This window comes from Arvicanthis niloticus, chromosome 5, assembly GCF_011762505.2.
Source record: "Arvicanthis niloticus isolate mArvNil1 chromosome 5, mArvNil1.pat.X, whole genome shotgun sequence".
In the NCBI taxonomy this organism is placed as follows: domain Eukaryota; kingdom Metazoa; phylum Chordata; class Mammalia; order Rodentia; family Muridae; genus Arvicanthis; species Arvicanthis niloticus.
Window position 1 is genome coordinate 9,964,769 of NC_047662.1, and position 26,125 is coordinate 9,990,893.

Sequence of the window (26,125 nt, forward strand, 5' to 3'; positions counted from 1 at the left end):
TCACATTAGAAGGCCTGTGGCACACTGATCTGGTTACTTGTGTGCTTTGATCAATTGGCTGTCATGGTGCCCAACATTATGCCCACCTGCTCCCTCTGCTGCAGACTCACCTTTCCATTTCCATAAAGAAGACTAATCCATTGGAGGATTATTTAGGCACAGTGTTCCTTTTCTCTTTTTTTTTTTATACAACTGGAACTATTAGGTCAGGAACTGGAAATGATGATTTTCTTAATTTCTCCATTTGTTAATTGATATTCTTCTGTAAAAACAAGTTCTTTTTAAACTCTACTAATATATCTTAATGCACTTAATGCAGTGCACATACATACACAGTACACCATTGTTCTTCTTCCCTCAAGGTCTCATATAGCTCTGGTGAGGCTTGAACTCACTATGTCCCAGAGAATGACTTTGAATGCCTGAACTACACCCTAACCCCCTCACAGGTCTTCATAGAATAATATCATCTGAAAAGATGATTAGGAAATCACCATTTTGTGCTTTGTTCCTAGTTTCTACTTTCTAAGTTTTAAAAGCTTTAGTCTTAATTATATGCATGTATGCGTGTGAGTCTGTGAGTGTCTGTGTGTGTATGTATGGTATGAGTGCTGATGTGTGAGGAGGCCCAGTTAGATCACCTGAGCCTGGAGTTACATTTGGCTGTGAGCCTCTTCTTATGGGCTTTGCCAGAGCTATATGGGCTTCTTCCTGTCGAGCCTCCTCCTCCTCCTGCTGAGCCCCACAGTGTTGTGAGTAAGGAGGGAAGGGGCTACAGCCTATCCCTCCTCTTTTTTTTTTTTTTTAAAGATTCATTTTTATTTTACGTGTATGAATGTTTGTGTGCATGTGTGTTTGTGTATCCTGTGTGTACCAGATACCCTCAGAGCTCAGAAGACATCAGATTTCCTGGTCCTGTTTCCTTTTAATTTGGCCTTTGGTCCTTGTTCTGCAGAGACACCCTGGGAAAATGCTTCTTCCTGCGGGTGGAGATTACTCTCCGAGGAGCTACATACAGGATCTCCTTCAGTGACACAGATCAATTACCACCACCTTTCAGAATTGACAACTTTTCCAAGGTACCAGTGCTTCTGAGGGTTGGCTGCTCACGTGGTACAGGGTGAAGATACTGGCACAGTGAATGCATTGCTTACTAAAGCCCTGTGGCCCTGCAACCCCACTCTTAAGAGATGTTTTCAGCTGCTGTTGTTACTATTTTTAGATTTGCTTATTCATTTTATGTGTTTGATCATTTTGTCTTCATGTATATGTGTGTGCACCAAATGTGCCTGGTGTCATCATAGATGAGAAGAGGGCGTTAGATCTCCTGGAACTAGAGTTATGGATGGTTGTGAGTTACCATGTGAGTGCTGGGAGTTGAACCCAGGTCTTCCACAAGAACAAGTACTTCTAACTACTAAGCCACCTCTCCAGCCACTTCTGCTAATTATTTTAATGGCTGACCTGCCTCGTCCAGGTTAAAGTAAACTTTCTGCCCCCAAAAGAATTTGGTTGACACAGTGCTCTCTGTAACATGCTACAACATAGGCAAAGGAAGGAGTCAGGTTGACCAATAACACTTGAGTGTACTACTGTTGCTCACTTACAGTGAGAATTTCTGTAATCCTAAATGCTAAATGGAAGTCATAAGGTTCTGTTTCTTGTTTTCATCTGTGTTTGGGTATGTGAGTGCCACAGTGGACACTGCCCTGAAGGAAGCCCTCTGCCCTCTAGGTTCCTGTTGTCTTCACTCAGCATGGCGTAGCTGAACCCAGGCTGCGGACTGAAGTGAAGCCCATGACATCACTGGATTATGCCTGGGATGAACCCACCCTCCCACCCTTCATCACACTGACCGTTAAGGGGGCAGGCTCATCGGAGATCAACTGCAATATGAACGACTTCCAGAATAACCGACAGTTGTACTATGAAAATTTCATTTACATTGCTGCCACCTACACGTTCTCTGGGTAATTCTGGACATAATGACTGCTCATGCAAAGCATAATATTCTAACTAATCACTGGTTTTAAATTTTAGGCAGTTTCCAAGGAGACAAGTGACAGCTGATCCCTTCTTTCTCTACCAAATCTCAGGCTCAGGGTCTACCTTGAGAGACTAGTCCACATCCTCATTTGTAGCTTGATCTCCCCAGCATCTCAACTCTTCTTTCTTTAAGGATCCCCTCCCACCCTTCCTCTTCCCATCTTCTGCTTCCCCACCCCCACCCCCAAGCATGGAGCCTAGCATTAAGCAACACTGACAAGTCTTTTCCTGGATGTTGAATTCCTGCAGTGTTTATCTTGACATTGGGCTGGTAATGTTTGTTTTCGGGTTGTTCCTATGGCACTGACCAATGTGACCTGCTTAAAGGTTAGTGCCTGCAGAACCAGTTCTATCTAGTTGCAAGTCCCACATGCTCCTTGTTTTCTCTAAGTTCCACAGTCACTGAGCTCTTTAAAGGGACCCTTGAGCTTAGAGGTTGAGGCTGAAACAGGGAGGGAGAGGAGCTCTTGGGAGCCCTTGCACAGTGGGACAGAACCTGGACCCCACTGGGGTGCTAGGAGTTGGAACCAGTTTTTAGAGTATAGCTGATGATGTTGGAGTGCATTCTTGGAAGATTTAATAACAGAGAAGAAAAAAATAGGTTTTTTTTTTATTTTCATTGAGGGTCAGATTCACATAACAGAAAACCATTTCAAACTGAACAGGTAGTGGCATTTACTATATTTATCACTTTACCAATTTCACCAAAACATCTTTGTTGTTCCTAAAAGAACCTCCACTGGCACTTACTCCTCATCCCCCTCCTCCCAGACCTCAATAACCACTGACCCACTTCACTTCCTGTCCCTGTGGGCTTTGCTAGCTGGGTAGTCCCTGCAGTTAGGATCACCTCCGACCTCCTGTGTCTGGCACTTTTTACTGAGTGTAATGTTTTGGGTTCAGCCACATCGTGCCTTGTGACTCCGTTTTTTTGTTTTTTTTTTTTTTTTTTTTTTTTTTTTTTGAAATGCATTTGGTCTGTGTGGGCCTGAGAAATGCTCCGGGCTATGTGCTTGCCCATCTGTCTATCTATTGGTATGCATTGCAACTGTCTGTACATCTTCTTGCAGGGTTGGTTCTGTAATGCTATGGATTGTCTTTTTATTTTTTGATGGTATCATTTAAAGAACAAAATCTTTCCATTTCAGTGAAATCTAATTTGTTGAATTTTGTTATGCTTTGGATGTTTACTTGACTAATTTTTAACTGAACTCATCAGTACTTTTTGCAATAGTAAGGACTGATGCAACAGGCAGGTGATCTAAATTAAGTGTCTTTCAAGCACTGTGCACACCCTCCAGGGCAGGCTAAGAATGGCTCAGTGGGCACAGGGCCTTATCCATAAGCTGAAGTTCCTGGATTTGCAGCCCAGTTCTCATATGGAAAGCTAAGTGCAGTGGCAAGTGCTTGTAACACCAGCACTGCAGGCAGAGATGGGCAGATCCTGGGCCTCGCTGGCCAGCCAGTCTAACTGAAACAGTCTCAGGTCTAACAAGACCCTGTCTCAAATAATAAGATATAGAGTAATTGAGGCAGACATCCAGTGTGGACCTCTGGCCATACTACACAATGTACACATACAGGTGAGTTTACCCAGCCTTATACATACAGTCCCCAAGACCCTACACAAATGATGACGGTGATGATGAAGAAAAAAAAAAAAAAAAAAAAAAAAGGCTGAACATGACTGCGACATTCCACAAAGCTTGGGGTTTTTGAGTCACAGGCTTGAACTGAGGAGAGGTGTTTACTGGCCCATTGTGCTCTTGTCATCCTAGTGCTCCCTTGGGATGTCTGCCTTGGTTTTATGATGTCCCCCTTAAAGATTTATGCTCATTGTTTCATTTCTTAATTTTGTGCTAGTGAAATTATGAGGACAGGGAAAGCGCTTGAGTTTTGTGTTCTTACAAAGAACCCTTGAATTATGCAAGGGTAAGGGGCAGCTCTAAGCCTGCATCCTGTCTGGCTTTTTCTTCTATAGTTTGTGATTTTTTGTTGGTTTTGAGGCAGAGTCTTTCTGTATAGGCTTGGTTCTCTTTCTACTTCAGTTTCCTGAGTGCTGAGATTACAGGCAAAGGCCCAACTTTTTGTTCTTTAATAGAAATGTATGCTTTGGGGTGTGTGTGCATGTGTGCTTGTGTGTGTGGTGTGTGTATGTGTGTGTGTGTGTACTCATTTATTTCCTCTTAGTTTGCAGGAGGGAAAAGGAAGGCCTGTGGCTTCCCACAAGGCAATTACCTGTGCAGAACTTGTCTTGGATGTGTCCCCAAAGACACAGAGAGTCATCCTGAAGAAGAAGGTAAGAGCTCAGGACTGGCAGCTAGGGTGGGGGCTCAGGAAATGTGTCAGAAACCCTGAAGGCACTGGGTACATACTCTCATTGTGTCTGTGCTGGATCCCTGGCCTCCTGAGTCCATGACTTGTGGTTTCTGTTGGTCTGTTTTTTCTTTTGAAAATGCCCCACCACAGGCCTCCTTTTCATGGTCTCTAGATTAGCATGAGAAGAGTAAGGTGGGCCTGTGAGTGTAGGAAAATATGTCTGTCAGCCACCCTAAATCTGGAGGGAAAGGCAGTAAAATTTGGTCAGACATCTTATAAATGACAGGAAGAGTGGTAGTGAGTAGTTGAAACTGAAAAGATGGTATAAGTTAGGGTCAACAGAGATGCAGCAACCACTCTCAGGGAGGAAGATCACTGAGTTGTCATTTGGAACACATAGACCTGCAGAGTTTGCGTAGTTTAAATTCTATAATTCCAAGAGCCCTATAGAGGACTGTGTTTACACTAACATGCCTCACATGTGGAACAAGGTAGGTTGTTCGTAATTGGACTCACTTTGAAGTTATGCAAATCTGGATAGATTTCCAATAGTCACGGACCACTCTAAACCCATTCAGCCTGATGGACTTCTTCCTTCCTTCCTCAGTCTCACCTCAAATTTAGAGACTAAGTTGCTAGCAAAGAGGAAAAGGACATCCCAGAAAGATGATTCATCTCCATTTTTAAAGAGAGTTCTGGTTGGTTCCAGCTTGTGACAGGTAAATCCCTAAAGGCCAGCTGTCTTCACTGGGCACCTGGGTCCTACATCAGCCTGCAGCATCTGAGCTGCTCCTGTGCTGGCTGGGACTATGGACAGATGTGAACACAGACAAGGCTGTGGGAGCTGCCTGGGAAGCTGGAGGCTGACTTTGATATCATGGCATGGGCAGCAGTTCCAGCAGCAGCAGTGGGTGCTGGTCTCCATCTGAAGCTGGTTTTTGCACCTCTCCTGAGCTGCATTTTCTTACTGAGTTCCTAGGGGTTTTAAAGGAACCATCTCAGATGATGTACATGAAATGCTGTGTTAGACATGTGGGAGTAACTGCATAGCACACAGTTCTGAAGACACTCGTGGCAGGCTCACACTAAGCACTTTGTGTGCCAGGCTCACACTTAACACAAGAACTGAAGAGGTAGGTTAGTTTGCCCATTTGACAGGTCAGGAAGCAGGCTCCAAGAGCTTAGGTGCCTCATCTGCACTACTCAGGCTGTAACTCCTCACTGTGGCTGTGCATTTGGCTCTCAGATCTGGACATTTTTACTCTGATGTTCATATTATAACCTTTGGTTTCTACTCTGTAGGCTGTAGCTCAGTAGTTACGCTGCCCAGCCGTACGTTCAGTTCTTAGCACTTGATAAGGAACATTGTAGAATGAAAAAAAAAAACTATTTTTCTGTCACATGTATACCATATGAATGAATTAGTGGGTACCGGGGGTACAGCTCCTACATGGCAGGAGTGTGTGACCCTGAGAGCTGCAGCTTGGGTAGGGATGTCCCTGCACTGGGGTTATGTGGGCTGTGTTAGGGAGGCAACATGGAAGAACTGTTAACGACACTCTGGAATTAGACGGGTCAAATCTGTCCCACTGCTCACTGGTTCTGGCATCATGGAGAAGTTACTTCTCCCCAAACCATAACATCCTCTTCTATAAGGACGGTGACAACGTGTACTTTGTTGGATTATTATCAGGGTTAAATGAATTACTGTATCTAAATCCTTCAGACCAAGGCCTGACCTGTAGCAGGTTCTCAATAAGTATTATTACCTATAATATACGATGGAGTAAATAAACTTCTGTGACAGACCTGAAAGTATAATTGCAGTATTTAAGTATTTTTAGTATATAAAGTGCATTGAAAATTAGAAGCAATCAATAGAAAATAAACTTTAAATTCAACCAATATTATAAGTTATTACTAATAACTTATAATAATCAATAGAAAATAAACTTTAAATTCAACCAATATTATAAGTTATTACTAATACTTGATTGTAATCAATTTGTAACTGTTGAGACCATAAGCATTGAAAGGAGTAAGGGCTGCTGCTATCCCCACTCTAGCAAGTTACAGGAATGCCAGTTACAGGTGCTGAATTGTGTCTCTTCTTGGGATAATTGCACTCTCTTCTAGTCTAAAGACACCTGAAATCATCATCACATGGAACAGTGAGAATCCCGACAGGATAGCTAGGTAGGAGATTAGCCAGTCATTGGCTTCTGATATTTTTTTAAAGGAAAAATACTAGGTGTATAGGTTATAAAATTTTCTTTAAATTTTATTTTAATTATTTATACCTGTGTATGTCTTTGTTGGGTCTTGTGGACTTATCAGTGCACCTTACCTTGGAATTCATGTAGGGTCCTCAGATCTCAGTTACAAGTAGTTGTGATTTGCTGCCTGAAATGGGTGTTGGGAAGTAAACTTGGGTCCTCCGCAAGAGTACACATGTTCTTAACCATGAAGTCATCTCTCCAGTCCCGAAGATTTAAAATTTTGTACCACTTTCAAATTTTGGTTGCTTGTTTTAGGGGGTTAGTATGGCCTGGTGATCTGGCTAGGGTGTACCACATAATCCTGAGTACCCAAGTTTGAGCCCCAGATCTAATGGTGAAAGGAGAGAACCAACTCCTGAGAATTGTTCTTAGACTTCCATACATGTGCACCATTAGACACACATGGTGGCACTCAACACACATTATACACACATACGTATACTAATAGCAAAATAAAAATTAAAAAATAAAAGAGTTTCTCATACTTGATCTAACTAGAAATTCACAATGATGAAATATCTAGTTAAGTATTTTTGTGGTGAGGGAAACATCTAAGTCCAGTGGTAACTGGAGAACCTCCTTGGCCCATTGTGAGGAACAGGGCTAGTTGTGACGACATCTTTGTGTATCTGCCTGTTAGGAACCAGGAAAGCGCTCTCAGCTATGGAGAATGACAGGGACAGGAATGCTGGCCCACGAGGGCTCTGCAGTGCCCCACAACCCCAACAAGCCCTCAGCCACACGCTCTATTGAGGGGTCCGCTATCCTTGATATTGCTGGCCTGGCTGCCGTGACAGACAACAGGTAATCTGCTGGATAATTTTTGAGTCAAGTTCATTATCTTCAAATTCAGATTTGAGGAATTTGCCCCTCAAAATAAGTTCTGTAAACTGTTGTGAGAATTTGTATATTATTTTGATTTTTTTTCCTTAATCACTGATGCCTATCAAATTCTCAGGTATTTAATTTTAAAGTTGTGACAGTACCCATACAGGTGTTAAGAAAGATCAAATAGTAAGATATTTTATAGAAAATAAACATTTATTTTACTGAAAATTTCAGTCTATCCTTGTTCTCTAAAATTGAAGTTTCTATTCTTTTTTCTAATAATATGTTAAGTCTTTCAAGAAGAATTAATTTAATAGCACTACTCAGACCTGTTTTTTGTAAGTAACTCTGGGGTCAGTTTAGATGAATTACTTATTTTAACTTACTTATTAACTTATTAGCAGTTAAATAAGTTATTATAAGTTATTACTTATAGTAACTTTGTCTACTTATGTATTAGTTTCTCCATAAACTCATTGTGTTTGTATTTTAATTGTTACTTCATTTATTTCCAAAAATGTATCCTTTAAGACACAGAGTTAAATGTTTAGAAATGGAACCCTGAAGACAGTTGAAGATTTTAACTGTTCAGTAGATAGCTTATACCTGACTGCAAGATGGGTCTTTACTGTGTTTTGGGTCTCTACTCTGTTCTTTTGATTTTCCTTGTGCTCGACTATGATGCCTGTTAGATTGCAGGGTGGGGGTGCTGGTAAGCAGAGGGGCAGAGCCTCAAATTTTCCTTAGGCTTCTACCCAGAGGCCTCATTGTATGTCTCTGTCCAGATATGAGCCGCTGATGCTGAGAAAGCCAGATCGTAGGCGCAGCACAACACAGACCTGGAGCTTCCATGAAGGAAAATTGACCTGTGGCTTGCATGGGCTGGTTGTTCAGGTCAGTTGCTTTTGACACCCTAATTTGCAACTCTCAGGGTCAAAAACCTCACCTATGTTATATATAATGAATTATTAAATGGGAAAAATTAATCAAGATTGCAGGACTCTCTAGTTACTTCATTTTTGTTAAGGTAGTCAAGAAACTTTTGCTGTGCATCTGTATGTTCCTACATGGGAAATGTTATTTTCTTTTTTTTTAAGACTTACTTTGTTTTAAAATGTGTTTGTAACTGAAATAGAATGACATCATTTCTTCCTTCCCTTTTCCCCTTCTGCCCCCCCCCACTACCTTTTCTCCACTCCTTCCCATGCTCCCAGAGCTTTCAAGTTGATAGCCTCCTTTTCTTTATTATTATTCTTAGATACATGCATAATACACATGTATGCACAAGTATATACAAATGCATCCTGCTGAATCCATTTTTGGTTTTGTGTGTCTCTGCTTTTAGGGCTGACCACTCTGCATTAATGACTAATATAGGTGACTCATCTCCAGTTGACTTTCTCCTTGCAGTCATTAGTTGCCTATAGTTCTTCCTCTGGGGGTGGGACCCACAAAACTTCCGCCTTCCATGTTGACATGTTCATTGATATTGCCATTGTTCCTGTCCTCTCTATATATCCATTTATAGGAGACAATATTTCTCAGCAAGATTTGTGGTATTCTGGCTCTTATAATTTTTCTAATCCCACAGCTCCTACACCTATGGCTCAAGATTTATTTTAATTATGTATATGCAGTATGCGTGTGCATGTATGTTTAAGTATGTGTACATAGTAGTACAGGTGCCTGCAGAGTCCACAAGAGGGCTCCAGAGTCCCTGGAGTTAGAGTTACAGGTGGTGGTATGCTACTTGATGTAGGTGCTGGGAATGCAACTTAGTTCCTCTACAAGAGCAGCAAGCTCTTTCAATCACTGAGCCATCTCTCCAGCCCCTTCACGGGTGTTCTTAAAGTTGGCAGAGCAAGGGTGTTAGGAGTAGTTGTCCTATGTGATGGCTTTTTTTACTTTTGTTCTCCCTCTGAAAAAATTTTCTCCTGATGACGTAAATTTCTTACCTTACTTTTTAAAAGAAGGGGAAAAAGTATGCACTAAAAGCTTAACACTAGGGGGTAGTTAGTTTTAGATCTTGGAAGCTACAGTATTCTTCTGTAAAGGGTTAGGAGCTGATCATGAGTTATACACTGCCATTCTTCCTTCTCTTCCTCCTCCTTTTTCAGTAATTGCTTTCCCAGTAGTCTTTCATTTCTTTGTAATTTTTCCAAGATTATGTTGTATTTACATCACTTTCCCCTTTCATCTTTTCAAACCTTCCCATATCCTCCCTTTGCTTTCTTTTAAATTCATGTGTGTGTTACGTTTGTGTATATGTTTTCAAGGCTATTTGGTATTATATAACCAATTTGTTTATATACATGCTTTTGATTTTGCTTATTGCTACATTCTTAGTGGTATCAAAATTAGCATTTTATTGTAGCAAATATGACAGACAAGACAGCTAGACAATTTTCTTTGTCCTGAACTCAGCCAGTCTATGGCAGGATAAATTTCCATGTACTTTATAAACAAGTCTGTACTTGGTAAACTAATCGTCAGACATATAGATTTCTGCCTTTTCTTTCTTTGGGCCAGGTATCTGAGGTGCTCAGGTGGAAGGGTAGCTTGCACAGTGACTGTGTATGCAGGTCTGCCCTTCATGGGACTCACACAACACAACAGTCCAGCAGCAGGTCCTCAGCATAGTCAGTGTTTCTCTCCTCAGTGGAGTCAGTCTCACATGGTGCTGTGTACAGCCATAAGAAGCCTCTTCTGTTTGGTGAGATTTATTTTCTTTACCTCTGTGGCCCTGAGCATTTCTCATCAAAGGCCAGCTGCTTACTTATGTGAAGCTCACATCTGGAGTGGATTTGGGATTTTCAATTAGCAACACAATTCAGACTTCTAGAGGCAAAAGAAGGCTTGTTATAATTGGTGGGTTCCGGGTCTGACCCTGACTTTACTTCTAGTTTTTTTTTTTTTTTTTAAAGCCCACGTAATTCCAATTTTCGTGGAGCATTTTCCCTCCACCCAAATCCCCGTTCAGTGTTTGTTGTTTCCTGGATCTGCCCACCATTTCTTTGCTGTGAATGTGTTTTGGATAGGGAACTGGGTTTGTTTCATTCCTATGCTAAGTACAGCAATAGAAGACTTGCAAACATTTTCTGACCTGCCCTTTTCAAGTTATATATGTACTTTCTAAACTTACCCTTATGAAAGGCTTTCATTGTATTGAAACCTGCCCTATATGTCTCAGTATTTAAAATGAACAAAGATGGCTGGGCATGGTGGTGCAGACCTACAGTCTGTTTAGGAGACCATGAGTTTAAGGTTGCCCAGGCAAAAGAGTAAGGCCACGTTCTGAAACCAAATATTGCTATATTTGTTCTCTCTAGTCTTTGGCATGTTCCCCTGGGCCTTGCCCTGTAGACCTGTGTTTCCTGTGAGGAACATAGCAGGACTGTGACTTTTGCCAAAAGCTCGCCAAACTGCGTTTCAGTCCGTATTATAGTTGGAAAGTGCCATTGACTTGGCCTATTTGGTGCTTTGCCTTCAGCATAGGGGGAGTTTTTGCTTTAGAACTGGCTTTTTACTTGGAAAGTTAAGTGATAAATGATCAGTTTTATAATACTTAAGGTTTTTAGGCAAACTTCAATGATAGTTCTCAAAGAAGCAGAGCTGGCTTTGGCTACTTTATAAACGTATTTTTAGTGATTAAGACTTGCTATAAGGTGGAGTAAAGACAACCACTTTCTTTGTGGGGTTACCTCTTGTTGTGTGTGCATGTAACTTTCCATGTTTATGCAGTAAACTTACCTTGCCATTCATTACATACAGTCCTACTTTTAAAAAAAAAAAAATTTCAAGACTAACAAATTGCGGCTCCTCAAAGGAGATATTTAACTCATTTGTTACCTAGATGGTATGTAGAATTGTCCAAGTTTGTGCTTTGGCCTTTTCTTATACATTTTTATTTTGACATCTTTTAGGCCAAAGGAGGGCTTTCTGGCTTGTTTGACGGGGCTGAAGTTGTGCTGGGTCCTGACTCGTCTGTGGAGCTATTGGGTCCAGTTCCACCAGAACAACAGTTTGCTAACCAAAAAATGAGGCCTGGTTCTGGAATGTTGTCCATAAGAGTCACCCCAGATGGACCAACGAGAGCACTCCAGGTAAGAATGAGAAGGACCCCCACACAGCCCACGTCCTTTCTCCCCACCCGAATGGTCAGCTGTTTAACAAGTATTTATTTTAGTGTATTTGCGTGCTGTATGGGCTTGGTCTCCATTACAGAGGAGTATGGGAGCTCACATGGAAGTGAGTGCAAACATCAAGTTAAGCAAAGTCTAAAACTGCTTAGCACTTACCGGGCACGGGTGTGCTTGCTCATAATGTTTTCAAGAGGATGCCGCACAAGGATCACTTGAGTTCAAGGCCGGCCTGGTTACACGAGGAGACCTTTATCTCCAACATTTAAGAATTTAAAAAGATAAGAAAAATGCAGAGAGGTATTCTCAGTGTAGTTAATTATTATACTCATTTTTAAAACAATTGATGAATGACTCCCCAGAAAAGGAGCTTTTCTACCCAGACAAGTACAATGGTGTCACAAAGGGAGGGGTGAGGGGAGTGAAGGTCCTGGGCTTTGAGGCTGATGGAGTGCCTACAAGATATAATACTCAAAGAGCAGGAAGATCACAGAAAGAGTGAACCTGGTAGAGAAGGCAAGGCAGAGGGGCTTCACCATGTTGGGCATGTTCATACAGAAGTAATTTTCCCAGCAGCTATTAGAAGCAAGCAGCATTTCAGGTACTAAGCATGTGACAATGAGCCGACGGTCTGAATCCCATCTTCATAGTTTACCTTAGAAGCACAGACAGCTGCTGAGGGATAAACATAAGAAGTTATTGTATTAGGGTTCTTTAGAGGAGCAAAACTTCTAAAATGAATATATGTATGGATATTAAAAGCAGATTTATTGGAGTGTCATATAGGCTGTGGCCTAGCTAGTCCATCAGTGGCTATCCTGCCTGAAGGGCCAAGAGTCTGGAGTTGTTAAGCCACAAGACTGGATGCCTCAACTCAGCTGGTCTTCAGTACTCACTGGGATCCTGAAGAGGTAGATTCTAATACCAGCAAAGGAACACTTTAGCAGCAGGAGAGAGGAGAGGCAGGCAAAAAAAAAAAAAAAAAAAAAAAAAAAAAAAAAAAAAAAAAAAAAAAAAAAAAAAAAAAAAAAAAAAAAAAAAAAAAAAAAAAAAAAAAACCTTCCTTATTCCATGTTCTTTTATATAGACTGCCATCAGACATGGCCCAGACTTAGGATGAATCTTTGAACCTCAAATGATTGATTAAGAAAACCTCCACAGGTATGCCCAACTGCTTGGGTGTTAGTTAATTCCAGATGTAGTCAAGTTGACAACCAATACTAGCTATCACAGTTATATACTATTTGGGAAGCTGAGAAGTGAATAGGCTGATATTGGCATATGGTAAGAAATAAGTCTAGAGACAGGATTAGACCCTGAGATTCAAACTAATGGTAGAATGTTTAGTCTGAGGCAGGCAGGAGTCGGGGGTTGTCGTGATAAGGATTGATCTGAGATAACTCATTGGCTTCAGTGTTAAAAAGATTGGAGGCAGAGAAAGCCCAACTAAGAGGCTCTGGCATGATGATCAGAAATGGTGGCTTAGAGCAAAGTGCTGTATGTGGGGAAGAGAAGCCAATCCACAGGAAGCTGACTGAGTGCTCAGTGACTGAGTGTGGGGTGGGGCCTGAGGCAAAGTGGCCTCTAGGAATGAATCTGTTCTAGGCAGCAAGTGGGGAATAAAGGTCCACATCACTAAGCAAAATGCACAGGAGATTTGAGGGAAACAGAAACTGGCACTTGCTAGGCCAAGTTAACATGGTTCTCTGTGATGACATCCAAAAGCCATTGTGACTTCCGAGCTCAAGGTGAGATATGTGTTGGAGATGCAGGCATCAGTCATAGATTAATAGAGAGCTGAGGGAAATAAGACAGTGGAGTATTATGTGAGTATTCTGATACAACACATCATGCTCCACACCATAATCAGTCTGTAATACCACTTTACAGAGGCAAAAGGAACTGAACTGCTGAGGCCTGCCTGTGCTCTGTGAAGCCTTCCTATGCCCTCTCAAGCCTGTCTGTGAGGCCTCCCTGTGCTCTGTGAGGCCTGTCCTTGCTCTGTGAGGCCTGTCCTTGCTCTGTGAGGCCTGTCCTTGCTCTGTGAGGCCTGTCCTTGCTCTGTGAGGCCTATCTTGCTCTGTGAGGCCTACCTGTGCTCTGTGAGGCCTGTCCTTGCTCTGTGAGGCCTATTTTACTCTAGCAGCCCGGGAGGCCATTAGCTTCTATGGTTTTCCTGGGCATATAGTGACTAGACTCTTGACCAATAGTTGGCATGGAAGTGTGAGCCCTCCTTTTGTTCGGTTTTGACTTCAGATAACAGACTTCTGCCAGCGGAAAAGTGAGCGCTCATCATATGAAATGGAGGAACTTCCTGTTACAGAGCAGGAGCTGCAGAAACTGAGGAATCCAGACACACATCAGGAGCTGGAAGTAAGTTTACTTACACATGTATTCATGTGTGTGAGATCAGAGGGGAACTTGCAAGAGTTAGTTCTCTTCTTCCACCTTTACCCACTGAACCATCTTGCCAGCCAGACTGTAAGTTTTTAAAAGGCTTCAGATTAACTTTCTTGGTCACCAGTTGCTTGAGAATTTACTTGGTGATTATGTGAACTCTTGACTGTGGGGTGCTGTTTCATTGTGTTTACTGTTACCACTCATGTGTTTATGTCATGTAAGTGATATCTGCAGCTTAGGTGGAATCACAGAGTAACAGATGTTCTTCTAGATGACAGAAAGGAAGCTGAATGATCCAAATTTTAATAGTATTTAGAGAATAAGATATTTGACTTTTTTCCCTCCATCTGACTCAAATCCTTCCTCCTTTGTCTTTGGGCTTTGGGAAGAGAATGACAAGCTTGAGGTTGAGATGGGATTAGCTTGAGGGAGCATGCTTACTTGATCTTGGTGAACAGTGTTTAATCAAATGCCTGTATGGATTGTGAAATGCATGTCAGGTGCTATGAAAATACACAGAATAACCTAACAAGGAAAGAGGTTCTAGAATAATCACTCTCCTGTACTGCGCAGCATCTGTGTGTTCTAGGTAAAGTGGCCTCACACCCCATTGGTGTGACCTGACCGAGGAGTCCATCCAAAGTGGAAGGCTTGGCTTCTAGGGAGATTGGGACATTTGAGCTAGAAAGGTGACTGTCAAAACTCTGTATTGGTTTTATTCTATTGAGAGGTAAAGAGAAGAGAGACTGAAAGCTGTTCATGTTTGTGTACTCCTATGGCTTCCGTGAGCCCTGTTATAAATAATTGACAGGGTTTTGATTTCCTTTCAGGTGCTTGTGCGGTTAGAAGGTGGAATTGGTGTTTCTTTAATTAACAAAGTCCCAGAAGAACTGGTCTTTGCAAGCCTGACAGGAATCAACATCCATTACACTCAGCTGGCAGCCAGTCACATGCTTGAGCTTAGCATACAAGATGTGCAGGTACTAGGATGAGAGTGTTGTCTTAATGCTCATTTATGTGTGTATCTGTGTGTGCATGTATATACATGAGTGCCAGTGCCAAGGGAAGACAGAGCTGTCCTCCTGGATCTGCAGTTAGAGGCAGTCATGAACCACTCAGTATGGATGCTGGAAACCATACTCCGGTCCTTTGCAAGAGCCACGGGTACTCTTTATGACTGAGCTATCTTTCCATGGATGAAATATCTAATCTTTAAAAGAATCTTTCTGTGAAAAGCTTCCACCTGAATGCATCTCACAAATTTCTATGTTTTTGAGACAGAATCTTAACTGTGTGGCTCTGGCTGGCCTATAACTTACTATATAGATTGCTATATAGTAAGGACTAGGCTGGCCTGGAACTCACAGAGAATCTGCCTGCCTCTGCCTCCTGAGTACTATCAACAAAAGAATGGTCATTATGCCTGGTAATACAAACTAAGATGAATTCCTGATTCTCTGGCTGATGTATAAATAGCTTAGTTAGCTAATGGGAGTTAACTAATGGTAGCTAGTGCACACACAGTGTGCATGTGGAGGTCAGGGGACAAAGTCGGTTCTCACCCTCCTCCTTTACTTGGATCCTAGGACTTGAACTTGGGTTATCAGGCTTTGCATTGTCAGGCCCTGTCACCAGTGACAGTTTTCCCATCATATGGGCTTAGACAAAAAGAACAGAGTCAGGTAGCCTTCTCCAGGAGGAGTTTAGGTCATTGTGGGGATAAACAACAGGGTCTGACTTCTACTTCCAGGCTAGATGGAGTAACTGAGACTGGCTTTATTTTCCTATTGAGATAAGCCCTAAATCCACAGGAAATAATAACAGTTTCAGAACACTGGACATCTGACCACAAAGGACAGTGACCCATACAAGTTGGGAAATAAAAGAGATGAAACTCATGCTGGCTTAGCTTGAGAAGTTTCCAGGCTATGGTGCTTGGAGAGGAGGCTGGAACAGAGGCTTGGGGAGTGGAAGCATTGAGAAGACAGAACTGATTGTCCACAGAGACTGACAGCTAAGTCCACAGCAGAGGAAGAGATTTGGCAGAGGGCCGATCTATATGGAGAAGCTACTCATCCAGGAGGATCTGAGGGAGCAGGCTGTGAGCTGCACTGGAACCCCAAAATGTGTAGGGCATTGAGAAGAATCTCAGGCAAGTCTCGCCTCTGTCATTTATTGGCCACAGATTGAATGCTGCTCTGGCCCTGTCTTGAAAATCATGAAAGGAAGAGCTGAGGGATCAACCAGTATCCCAGGAAATGGACTGTGTTCCCCACAGACCTCATAATGTATTTGGGTGCAGACATGTCAAGCACCCAACAAGGCAAAACTGACAGGCTGTAAGCAAGCACCATGCGTGTAGATGAGAAGCAGCACACGGTGAAGATGAGAATGCTTTCAGAATAGACCCAGCACTAACAAAGTCGTTAGAACATATTAAAACTGTTATCTGAACTGGAGTTTTGTTTGTTAAAAAGTTGAATAAAGATATAGAAATAAAAACTGACTTCAAGAAATGAAAATTTCACTGGATGTGTAGAACACACAACCTGGATAGGAACTCCAGTTGGCCTTCCATACCTGTGAGCTTCATATCTGTGCTTAACATATCCAGAGCTTTCTCCATATCATTGTTTCCTAAACAAAGCCTAACAAGCACTTACATTGGATGAGGCACTGAAAGCCATTAAAGGCTATAAAATGTGCAGGAGGCTGTGTGTGCCTGTGTACAAATACCACACTGCTTTATAGGCTAAAAGATTAATGGATCTTAGTATACAAGGCGCCTTGAACCAACTATGAGATGCCGTAGTTTATATACAAGGAATAGTAAAGTTAATCATGGATAAAAATATTATATATGAAAGAACAAAGCTAAGATGACAAAGATAACAATAGATTTCTTGTTGGGAAAAAATGCAAATGAGAACATGGCCAGCAACACCCTGAAGTGTTGAAAGCAGGCAGAAAGCAACTCCCAGAAAAAGTATGTTTCAAAAATAAGGGTTTCTTAATTAGTCATTGTTGTATTGCTGTGAAGAGATACCATGACCAAGGCAACTCTTATAAAAGGAAGCATTTAACTGGGGGTTTGCTTACAGTTTCAGAGTTTAGTTTGTTATCATGGGAGCGTGGTGGCAGACAGGTTCAGAAAAAGTAGCCAAAAGCTTTGTATCCTCATCCACAAGCCTCAGGCAGATAGTGAGACAGCCTAGCATGGGCTTTTAAACTCAGTGGTACAACTTGTCCAATAAGGCTACACCTCCTTTAACAACCTAATGCTTCCCTGAACTGGGGACTAGATATTCAAATACAGGCACCTGTTATTCTCATTGAAACAACCACAAAGGATGAAGTGAAGATGTTCTTAGACACAGAAATGATAAAAGGATTCATTATCTAAGACCACAGCTTCCAAAAGCATTAAAGAACATTACCCAGCAGACAGAAAACGGTGCTAATGAAATTTGAATCAGCACAAAGGAGAGAAGAAAACCTGATGTGAGGACATGAAAAACATGCAAAACTAGGCTTCTTAAGTAAATCTCCTCAAGAGGTAATGGTTGCTTAGACAAACATAACAACACTGTGATATGGTGTCTGTACCACATAAAGAAGTAAAATGATCAACAACTATGGCATGAAGTCTGCAGGTTTAGCACTGTGATTTTTGTATATGAAGTAGTACGATGTCATTTAATGGTAAACCAACATAATGAGTTAAATACTGTAACTCCTCCCAAAATAATAATAATTGTAGGTAAGTAATAAAGTAGAATGATAAGTGCTTGGTGAATCGAAGAGAATGTAGAAAATGGGGAAGACAACATATGAGACAGATAGCAAGCCATAGCAAGATGGCAGACAAAGACTTAATGGTGCCAATTAATGTCAGTGAGATCAACGTGGTCAGATTGCATAAAAGCGGGCCACAAGAAAAGTCCTGTAATCAGGCTGGAGGCTTAGGTAGGAGGATCATGTGTTCAGGGTCCGCATGTGTTATGTCGTGAGACCCTGTCTCCAACCTCCCCCACACTTGTTAGCTATAAAGACTCAAATAGGTTAAAAGGGCCTAAAAGGGGGTGGGGAGGCATACTACACTTTAACTAGTCATGTGGAAGGAAGTAGGAGTCACATTGATTAATGTCAGAACAAAGAATATTAGCAGAGATAAAGAAGGTAATTTCCTAATGATAGGAGAATTAATTAATCAAGAGGACATGACACATGTGAACACTGATACGTCTAATCACAGACTCTAGCCTTCTGACATTGTGACACTGTGTCATCTCCAGAAGCCTCACTTGAGAACTGTGCAATTGACTTACAAAGAAAGAAATTGTAAAAAGAAAAAAGAAAATCTCAGAATGTTTTAATAAGTTGACGATCTCATGTTGTGCTGCATTTGTAGCTGTCCCAGCCTGCGTGTTAGACACACCTGATCAGAACCTTAAAGTGTGTAGAAGAGAGCTGGTGAGGTGGCTCAGTAGATGAGGGAGCTTGCTTTCAGGTCGGATGAGAACTGACTCCCACAAGATATCTGACCTCCACATGCATGTGCATGCAAACTCCAACCAATTGTGTATATGCAGTGATGAACAAAAGTCTCAAACACAGCAAGGACTGACATCCAAGACTGTCTTCTGACCTCCACACATGTGACCCTATGAATACACGTCATTCACACCTGCATGCATATACTGACACAAAGGTTGAAAACCAGAAAAATTGAAAGAGAACAGGTAAACACAGAAAGAAAAGCTAAACATCTGAAATCCATGAACTAGAATAAATAACTGCAGTAGAAAAAAAATCAGTGAAATCAAAAGATGTCTTTGGAGGCTAAAGAGACCATTCAACCTTCAGAGCTTGCAGATGTCCAAGGTCTCTGCTCTCTTGTTTATAAGGTGTTTGGAACAAGGGAGAAGCATCAATAGCATAGCAGGAAGAACACTAGCCTTGAGCAAAATGGGCCTAGATGGAACCATTTCTATCATTGGTCATCTTAGGCAAGGGCTGTTCTGTACTTGTTCATCTATCTGCTAGGGACAGTGTGCTGAAGCTTGTACCTAGGTGTCACATGTATGCTGACCAACACAGTGCTGGGCACTGCAGGTTGTGATGCATATGTTGACCGGTTTTTGACATGACAGGTCTTCTCATTTGATGCTTTAAGGGTTTTATTTTTCTATTTTGAAATTATTTTTATTAGCAAATATTGTGTCTGTTTATTGTGTTAAATACGAGGTTTTAAATATGAATATTTTGTAGTGTAGCTAAATTGAGGAAACTTCTTAGTCTTCACTAAGTCATGTCTTAGTCTTATAACTTCCCTTTTTATTTCTGTTATTACTATGTTGTTATTGCCAATTCAGTTTTTATTTACTTTGTGCATTTATGTGTGTGCATATGGCAGAATATGTTTGTGGAGTTCAGGAAACAACTTGAGAGAATCAATTCTCTCCTTCCACCACATGGATCCTAGATATTAAATTCAATCTTGACAGCAAACACCTTTACCTGCTGAGCCATCTTGCCCACTCTGTTGTTATTTTTGTGGCACAGACTCACTGTATAGTACATTCTAGCCTCCAGTGCTCAGTTCTCCTGCCTCCACTTTCTCAGTGCTGGGATTGCTGGTATCACTTTGCCCATCATCGTCACCACCACTGCTCTTAGATTCAATCTATTGCTGTGTGTGTGTGTGTGTGTGTGTGTGTGCGCGCGCACGCGCGCTCTGTAGATATGAGGTGGCAGAGTAGTCAAGGGACTCTGAATAGCCTGTGTGGCATGAGGCACCAAATGTAAAAACAATAAGCAGCTTGTCTTCTTTCTATTTTGTTGGTTTTTCCTGCCTCAGGTGGACAATCAGCTCATTGGTACTACTCAGCCCTTCATGCTCTATGTGACCCCGCTGAACAATGAGAACGAGGTCATTGAGACAGGTCCTGCTGTGCAAGTCAATGCAGTGAAGTTCCCCAGTAAGAGCGCGCTGACCAACATCTACAAGGTGGGCTGGCAGGGAGGCTGGGGACAATGGCCTGTAGGAGGCACACTTGCCCTTTCACGGTCAGGCCTGCCCACTGTGTGCACAAAGGTGGCTCTCAGGGCCGAGCCACATGTGGCTTTTGTATGACCATTGAGGGAAATGTTCAGAGCACCTTTTCTTGGCATCCTGTATCTTCAGTTGTGTTGTCAGCAACCTTGGTAGTACTGAATTCAGGGAGGCCAGAAGCATCATTTCTGAATGAAGCAGTATCTTGCAGGCTGCTGTGGTCTGTTTCTGAATGTTGAGTAGTCAAGAGATAATTCTGGAGAGCTATGTGGAGTCTGTCCTTGGAATAATGTACTAAGTAAACTGCCATGAGTATACTAACAGCAGAGAGTTAAAAGTAAGGAAGCTTTCTGACCTGGGGGTTCCCAAAGTAGAAGCTTGCTGTGATAGCAACAAGCTGTAAAAGCCAGAACCCTCTTTCTAGTCCTTTGTCACCAGTGCTGATGGGAGCAGGCCAACCTGTACCTCTGCCACAAATCCAGTCATGTAGTTTCTGCTCACTGGTGAAGCCCTAGGGATCAAGCAAGGTGGCAAAATGTCCACTGAACACCTGGAGTTCTGCTCACTCTAACAAGCAAAGAAAGGTGAGCTGTAAGTCATTTATCATTAAATCACACAAACAGGTTCTTGCTTTGCTGCCCAGACTGATCTGGAACTGCTGGGCTCAAGCACACCTCCTGCCTCTGCCTTCCTTAGTAGCAGAAACTATCATGTCTGCCTGCCTACCTCACTGGGACCTGCTTCATGGCACAAATGAAAGCTGCTTTGGTGCTTCAATGTAAACATGACTTTCTTTCTCTCTAGCACCTGATGGTCACGGCTCAGAGGTTCACAGTACAAATTGAGGAGAAACTGCTACTCAAGCTACTAAGTTTCTTTGGCTACGATCAGGCAGAATCAGGTAAAGCTGGTCACTCTACGCTTCTCCCTGGGATTGGCCCACAGTAACGTGTTACTCTGTTTGTAAAGCACAGACACCCTAGACAGTCCCTAGACACCATCAAAGCTGGCTCTCTGCCTCCCAGTCTGAGCTAGCAATCTCAGGTTTGGGGTTTAGCAGCTTTTTTCCCAAAATTGCTTGTTGTCTGAGTTATATCCAGGAACTAGACTGGCCTGAGAGGGTCTTAGCATCCTGGAATGTCCAATGACTTGATGCTAAGAAACAGTGCACCCTCCTTTACTTTGCAAGTTCTATCCTTCTGCTCTCATGGAACGGAATGATGGCCATCCTTTAGAAACCAGCTCAGGGCCAAGAGTCAGAAATGCCTTTTTGGCAGTTGCTTTGGTTTAGTTTGAAAAAACTGGCTAACCACAATTATTAATTTTTAACGTCTGTACCCTTGTCCTTTAATGTCATTACAAAGGTTTCTTGTTGCTGTCCTTTGACCTTTGGAAAGGAAGTCAGATCACTATCAGAAAGCCTAAGCTTCTTGCAGATCTGAAGGGAGAGTTCAGCTGTTGTCTGTGTAGCCTCCTCTTCACAGCCCCTTCTCCTGCTCTTAGATGGTTCCAGCTAAAAAAGACATCAATGATGCACATCAACCTGTTTCAAAGATTTATTTTGTGTGCATGTGTGTATAAGTATCCTCCCTGTGTGTACGGGTACCTGTGGAGACCAGAGAGGGATCAGATCCTCTGGAGTTATAGGTAGTTGTGTGCTGGCCTGATTTGGCTGCTGAGAACTGAGCCAGGTCCTCTAGAAGAGCAGTAAGCACTCTTAACTGCTGAGTCATCTTTCTAGCCACTTGGCTAGTTTTTTGTCTTGAGACAGTCTTTGTAGTTCATGCTCAAACTCATGATCTTACATTCTTTAGCCTGTTGCTGGCTGCATTTGTCCACCATGTGGGCTAGAGGGAAAATGCATATACATACCCACAATGCAAGAAAAATATTTTTGTCTTTATAATATAGATTTAGAATTGAGCTTTAAATCTTGAGCATCATATCAAAGAAGATGGGATTAACCTTTTAGAACATTTAGGATTGTCTAGGGATTTTGCTCAGTGCTACTTCCTGCAGGTCGCATGCATGGGGTACTTGGCTCTGTCCTTAGTGCCTCAAAAAGAAAGAAAGTAAAAAAGAGAAGGAGACAACCATTTGGCACAAAGAACAAGCCCTGTCTGATTATCCTGTGCTTTGCAATTGGCTCAGGCTCCAGTTTATTTGGAGTTACACAGTCGCCCGAGTGCCCAATATCCAGGTGTTCTGTTTGGCTCCTTCCAAATAAGATTCACTTCAGGTTTCATGGGTCATGGGTAAATCTCTCTTGGAACTTTTTTAAAGCCTTGCACAGAGAAACTTAAACTTTTGGGAAGACCTTGTCTACAGGTCATTATGCTATCTCTACTTTCAGTAGCCAGTTGACTGTGGAAGGCAGGTCTTCTTTAAAGCATCCTTCAACTTTGAGTAGAACTCATGGCAGCTTCAACTGGGAATGTGCAAGGTAGCTGTGAGCATTCTCTCTGGTTTTCCTTTGGAGGCACCAGAAGCCAATGGGAATGGACATGTGCATCCTCCCATGCAAAGAGTGCATTGCCATTCTACCCCATGTCCCTCCTTTGTACTCTTGGACTGGCAATTAGAAACTCTGCCTCGATTATCTGCTTCTGAGATTTGCCCTGCTCGGGAGGATGCTGTGCCAGCACTTTCTTAGGAACTGTTTTTATTCCTCATAGTGTTATTTATGTCGAGAGTGTCTTTTTTGGCTCAGTTGTACTGCACTCTAGATTTGTATGACCTAGATCATGAGTACTTGTTATGACAGCAGTAGTTCTGGAAAGTCTGTGGCCAGCAAATGAACCTGTGATCTTTGGCTTTCTAAGATACTGTGTGCTGGGTGGCTCAGAGTCACAGGTTAACGGATGAAGCTAACCTACCTTTGTATAACCAATGTATATAGAAATGGCATCTGCACATTGTATGCATTGCTGAGCCCAAAGAAACTAAGAAAGTGAGAAGACTACATTTTGTTTGTGTAGGTTTTTAGGTGAGGTCACACATGTTTGAATGACGATGCCAACAGCTTTCGGTTTTGTTTCTTACGCCTTTGGATCAGAGGTGGAAAAGTACGATGAAAACATCCATGAGAAGACAGCAGAGCAGGGGCGGGCTCCAACTCGATACTACTTTGAGAACCTCAAGATCAGCATTCCCCAGATCAAGCTCAGTGTGTTCACCTCCAACAAGCTGCCGCTGGACCTTAAGGTGAGCTTGCAGCTGCCACTCTCCATGGGAGTGCATGTCGATTGTTCATTATCCCTGTCTGGAATTAGCATCCTCAGCATTTATTTCCTTGTATAGGTGTTCATTCACTTGTGTAACACTCTTTTTGTCTTATGTTTGGACATAACTTTGCTGAAGATCAAGATATTACCAAAAAGGATAAAAGTGGATGATCTAACACTCATCTGTTCTTTAGATGGCTCTAGATTTACCTCAGAGCAGTAGAAACCTTTTTTCCTGGGCTTGGTCCTGGTCTTAGAAACTGAAACCAAGACAGCCTTTCTTTTGACCCACTGCCCAGATCTCTCTTGCTGTCTTCTAAGTATCTATTTATACTGGGGTAAGTGTCACTAGGAAGGTCTGCCACCTTTGAAGGAGATTCAGCTGTAAGCTTGCTGGGAGGTGGCCTTGGGCAGCTTCAGGACGTATTCCTCCTATTAGCCATCTTGATCCACAGGTGGCCACTACAGCCTTAGCAACACCTTCAGTTTTAGTAACAAGGCAGATTTTAAGGAAGGGAGCGGCTTACATTCAAATCTAAGTCTGTCATGTTTGGGTTCTGCACTGCACTCTGCTGTGCTGCCCACTGGCACATAGGTGAAGCTGTCATTAGACTGGTTGTCTGTAGTGGGAGATATTTAAGTCTCCAACCCGAATAGGACCGGTCAATAAAAACACAACTCAGTAATTATGAATATATTCTGTAAGCCTAGATTGGGCAGATACCCCTACACTACTCTGTTCCCCAGCTATGAGACCCTTATAATTTAAGGGTTTTCCAGACCCTGCATTTGTTCTTCTACCTCCTGCTTCCCAGTCATCCTCCTCTGTCATCCTCTCTCTCCTCTCTTCTCCCCAGTCGTCCTCTCTTTCTTCTCTCCTCATTGTCTTCCTCCTCCATTGTCTTCCTCCAGTCGTCCTCCCCCCTGCTCTCTTCTCACCAACTTTTATATCTCCACCTCCCCTTCCTCTGCCCAATCACTGGCTCCAGCCTTTATTTAACAAATTAAGATGGACAGAAGGTTCACTAGAAATCACCTGTGTAATGATTCACACCTCCTCTGCTGCCCTTCACAAGAAAGGGGAATTAGTATCAAAATACAAGGCCGGGGCTATCCACAACAGGTGTCCTCAATGGTGTCCTTGCTTGGTAGGTGGGGAGACTAAAGCTCATGGTCTTATTTCTTCAGCCTGGTTAGTAGCAAGGTGCTGCTGGAAGCAGGTGCAGGGTCAGGTGCTTGTTGAAATGTCTTGCCTTACTCTGACTCCTAAGTCTGCCTCAGACTGGCAGCCATTGCTTCTGGTTCTCCCTTGTGCTGTGCTTAAAGACAGTTGTCCATCCCTCCCTCTTCCCATTGACCACACACTTTCCCTCCTTCTTTCTCTCAGAAGATGCAAGATGGCCCCTCTCCCTCTCTCCACAGAGGAATATCTAGATAGGTAAAATGGGTTGTGATCCTGCAGTGCTGGGCTCAGATGCCCATGCCAGTTCGGCTGCAGGGTCAGCCTGCAGATGCAGAGGACCTTTATTTAGTCTAGTACATAGCTGCATGAGAAGTGTCAGCACAGCCCCACTGCAGCCCATTGCTGCACTGGGGGAGTGTGAACCCAGGTTTTTAAAGAGAAGCTTGAAGTCTGCATTTTTATATGTAATCTCCTAGTTTTTAAATGTTGACAACCAATTCACATTAAAAAACAAAACAAAAGAAAAACCTAGCCTTGTGGACTTGACAGAACACACGTGTGGTCCTCATGTGCCACAGCCTGCCAACTCCTAAAATAGATCTGTAGGTGATGAGACAGCTCTCTGCTCAGTTCAGCCTCTAGATAAGGCTATGATAGGGGTGATGGCTTCAGTGAATGCAGACAAAGAAGGGCCAGCTGGGGCCAGGGGCAGCGTCTTGAGAATAGAGAGGTACAGTGCACTTCTCCCCTCACCACTTTGCTGCTCAATCTGCCCTAATGTTGTAGTTCCCAGGAGGCTGAACATGCTTATAATTAGCCTGGGAGTGAGGGGAAAACCATGGGAAAACTACTGTCTTGCTAATATCCACAAGTATCCACTTGACTTATGTGACCTTTGGAATGGGTTTGTTTGATAAAGTCTGTTCCCCCAGAACACTTGGCTCTCACCCAGCAAGCCAATGCTAAGCATTTCCTGCAAGTGGAAGACTTCTTGATTTAAAATCATCTTGTTAAAGAGCACAGACCCCAGCATTCCTCTCAGTGCTCCCAGCAGAAGTGCCTGGTCCCCAATCCTATGGTACTGATGCCATGTGTCCTCTGTAGTCCTGTGGTATCAATGCCATTTGTCTGCAGTCTCAATGGTACTTGTATGTGCTCTGCTGGAGTGAAGTCAGTCCTTCAGGTGGACTATCTTTCTGGTATTCTACTGCAAGAGCATTTAGAGCACAGATGCCATGACATACCTATGTTTCAGGAGGATGTTGGGATTGGGACTTCAGAGGTGAGCTCTGGGCTTGTGGAAGTCACCATGTTACCATACCTTGAGTATTCCTCCTGGAGTCTGGGACTCCTAAGACAATATCATTTTTTCAGAGTTTTCTAACAGAGTAACAGGCCTTTATTAGGAGCTCTTAGGAAGAGCAATATGCTCTTTTTGATGAATCTGGAATCACGAAGAACATGTACTTAGGAAATGGAGCCCTCTCCCTGAGCAGCAGCCACAGGAGTCTGACTAAAAGGTAACCCTGTCTTAGTATTGAAGGAACAATTGCCTCCATTCTCTGGATTCCCATGCAGGAGTGAAGCTGTCAGAAACCTTGGGGAGGGGGGGTGCCTATCCAGATTTACACTGAGGTACATTGTTGCCAGAT

The 26,125-nt window shown here is 42.6% G+C and overlaps 1 protein-coding gene across 1 annotated transcript in view; it reads left to right on the forward strand.

Annotated features, from left to right (window-relative positions):
- Positions 1–26,125, forward strand: part of Vps13d (vacuolar protein sorting 13 homolog D) — a 227,482-nt gene that overhangs the window by 111,817 nt on the left and 89,540 nt on the right. Inside the window, 11 exon segments of the mRNA XM_034502521.2 lie at positions 956–1,079; positions 1,735–1,970; positions 4,237–4,345; positions 7,285–7,448; positions 8,258–8,366; positions 11,396–11,575; positions 13,868–13,984; positions 14,842–14,991; positions 19,872–20,021; positions 20,871–20,967; positions 23,122–23,270. Coding sequence (XP_034358412.1) covers positions 956–1,079; positions 1,735–1,970; positions 4,237–4,345; positions 7,285–7,448; positions 8,258–8,366; positions 11,396–11,575; positions 13,868–13,984; positions 14,842–14,991; positions 19,872–20,021; positions 20,871–20,967; positions 23,122–23,270 — 1,585 coding nt within the window.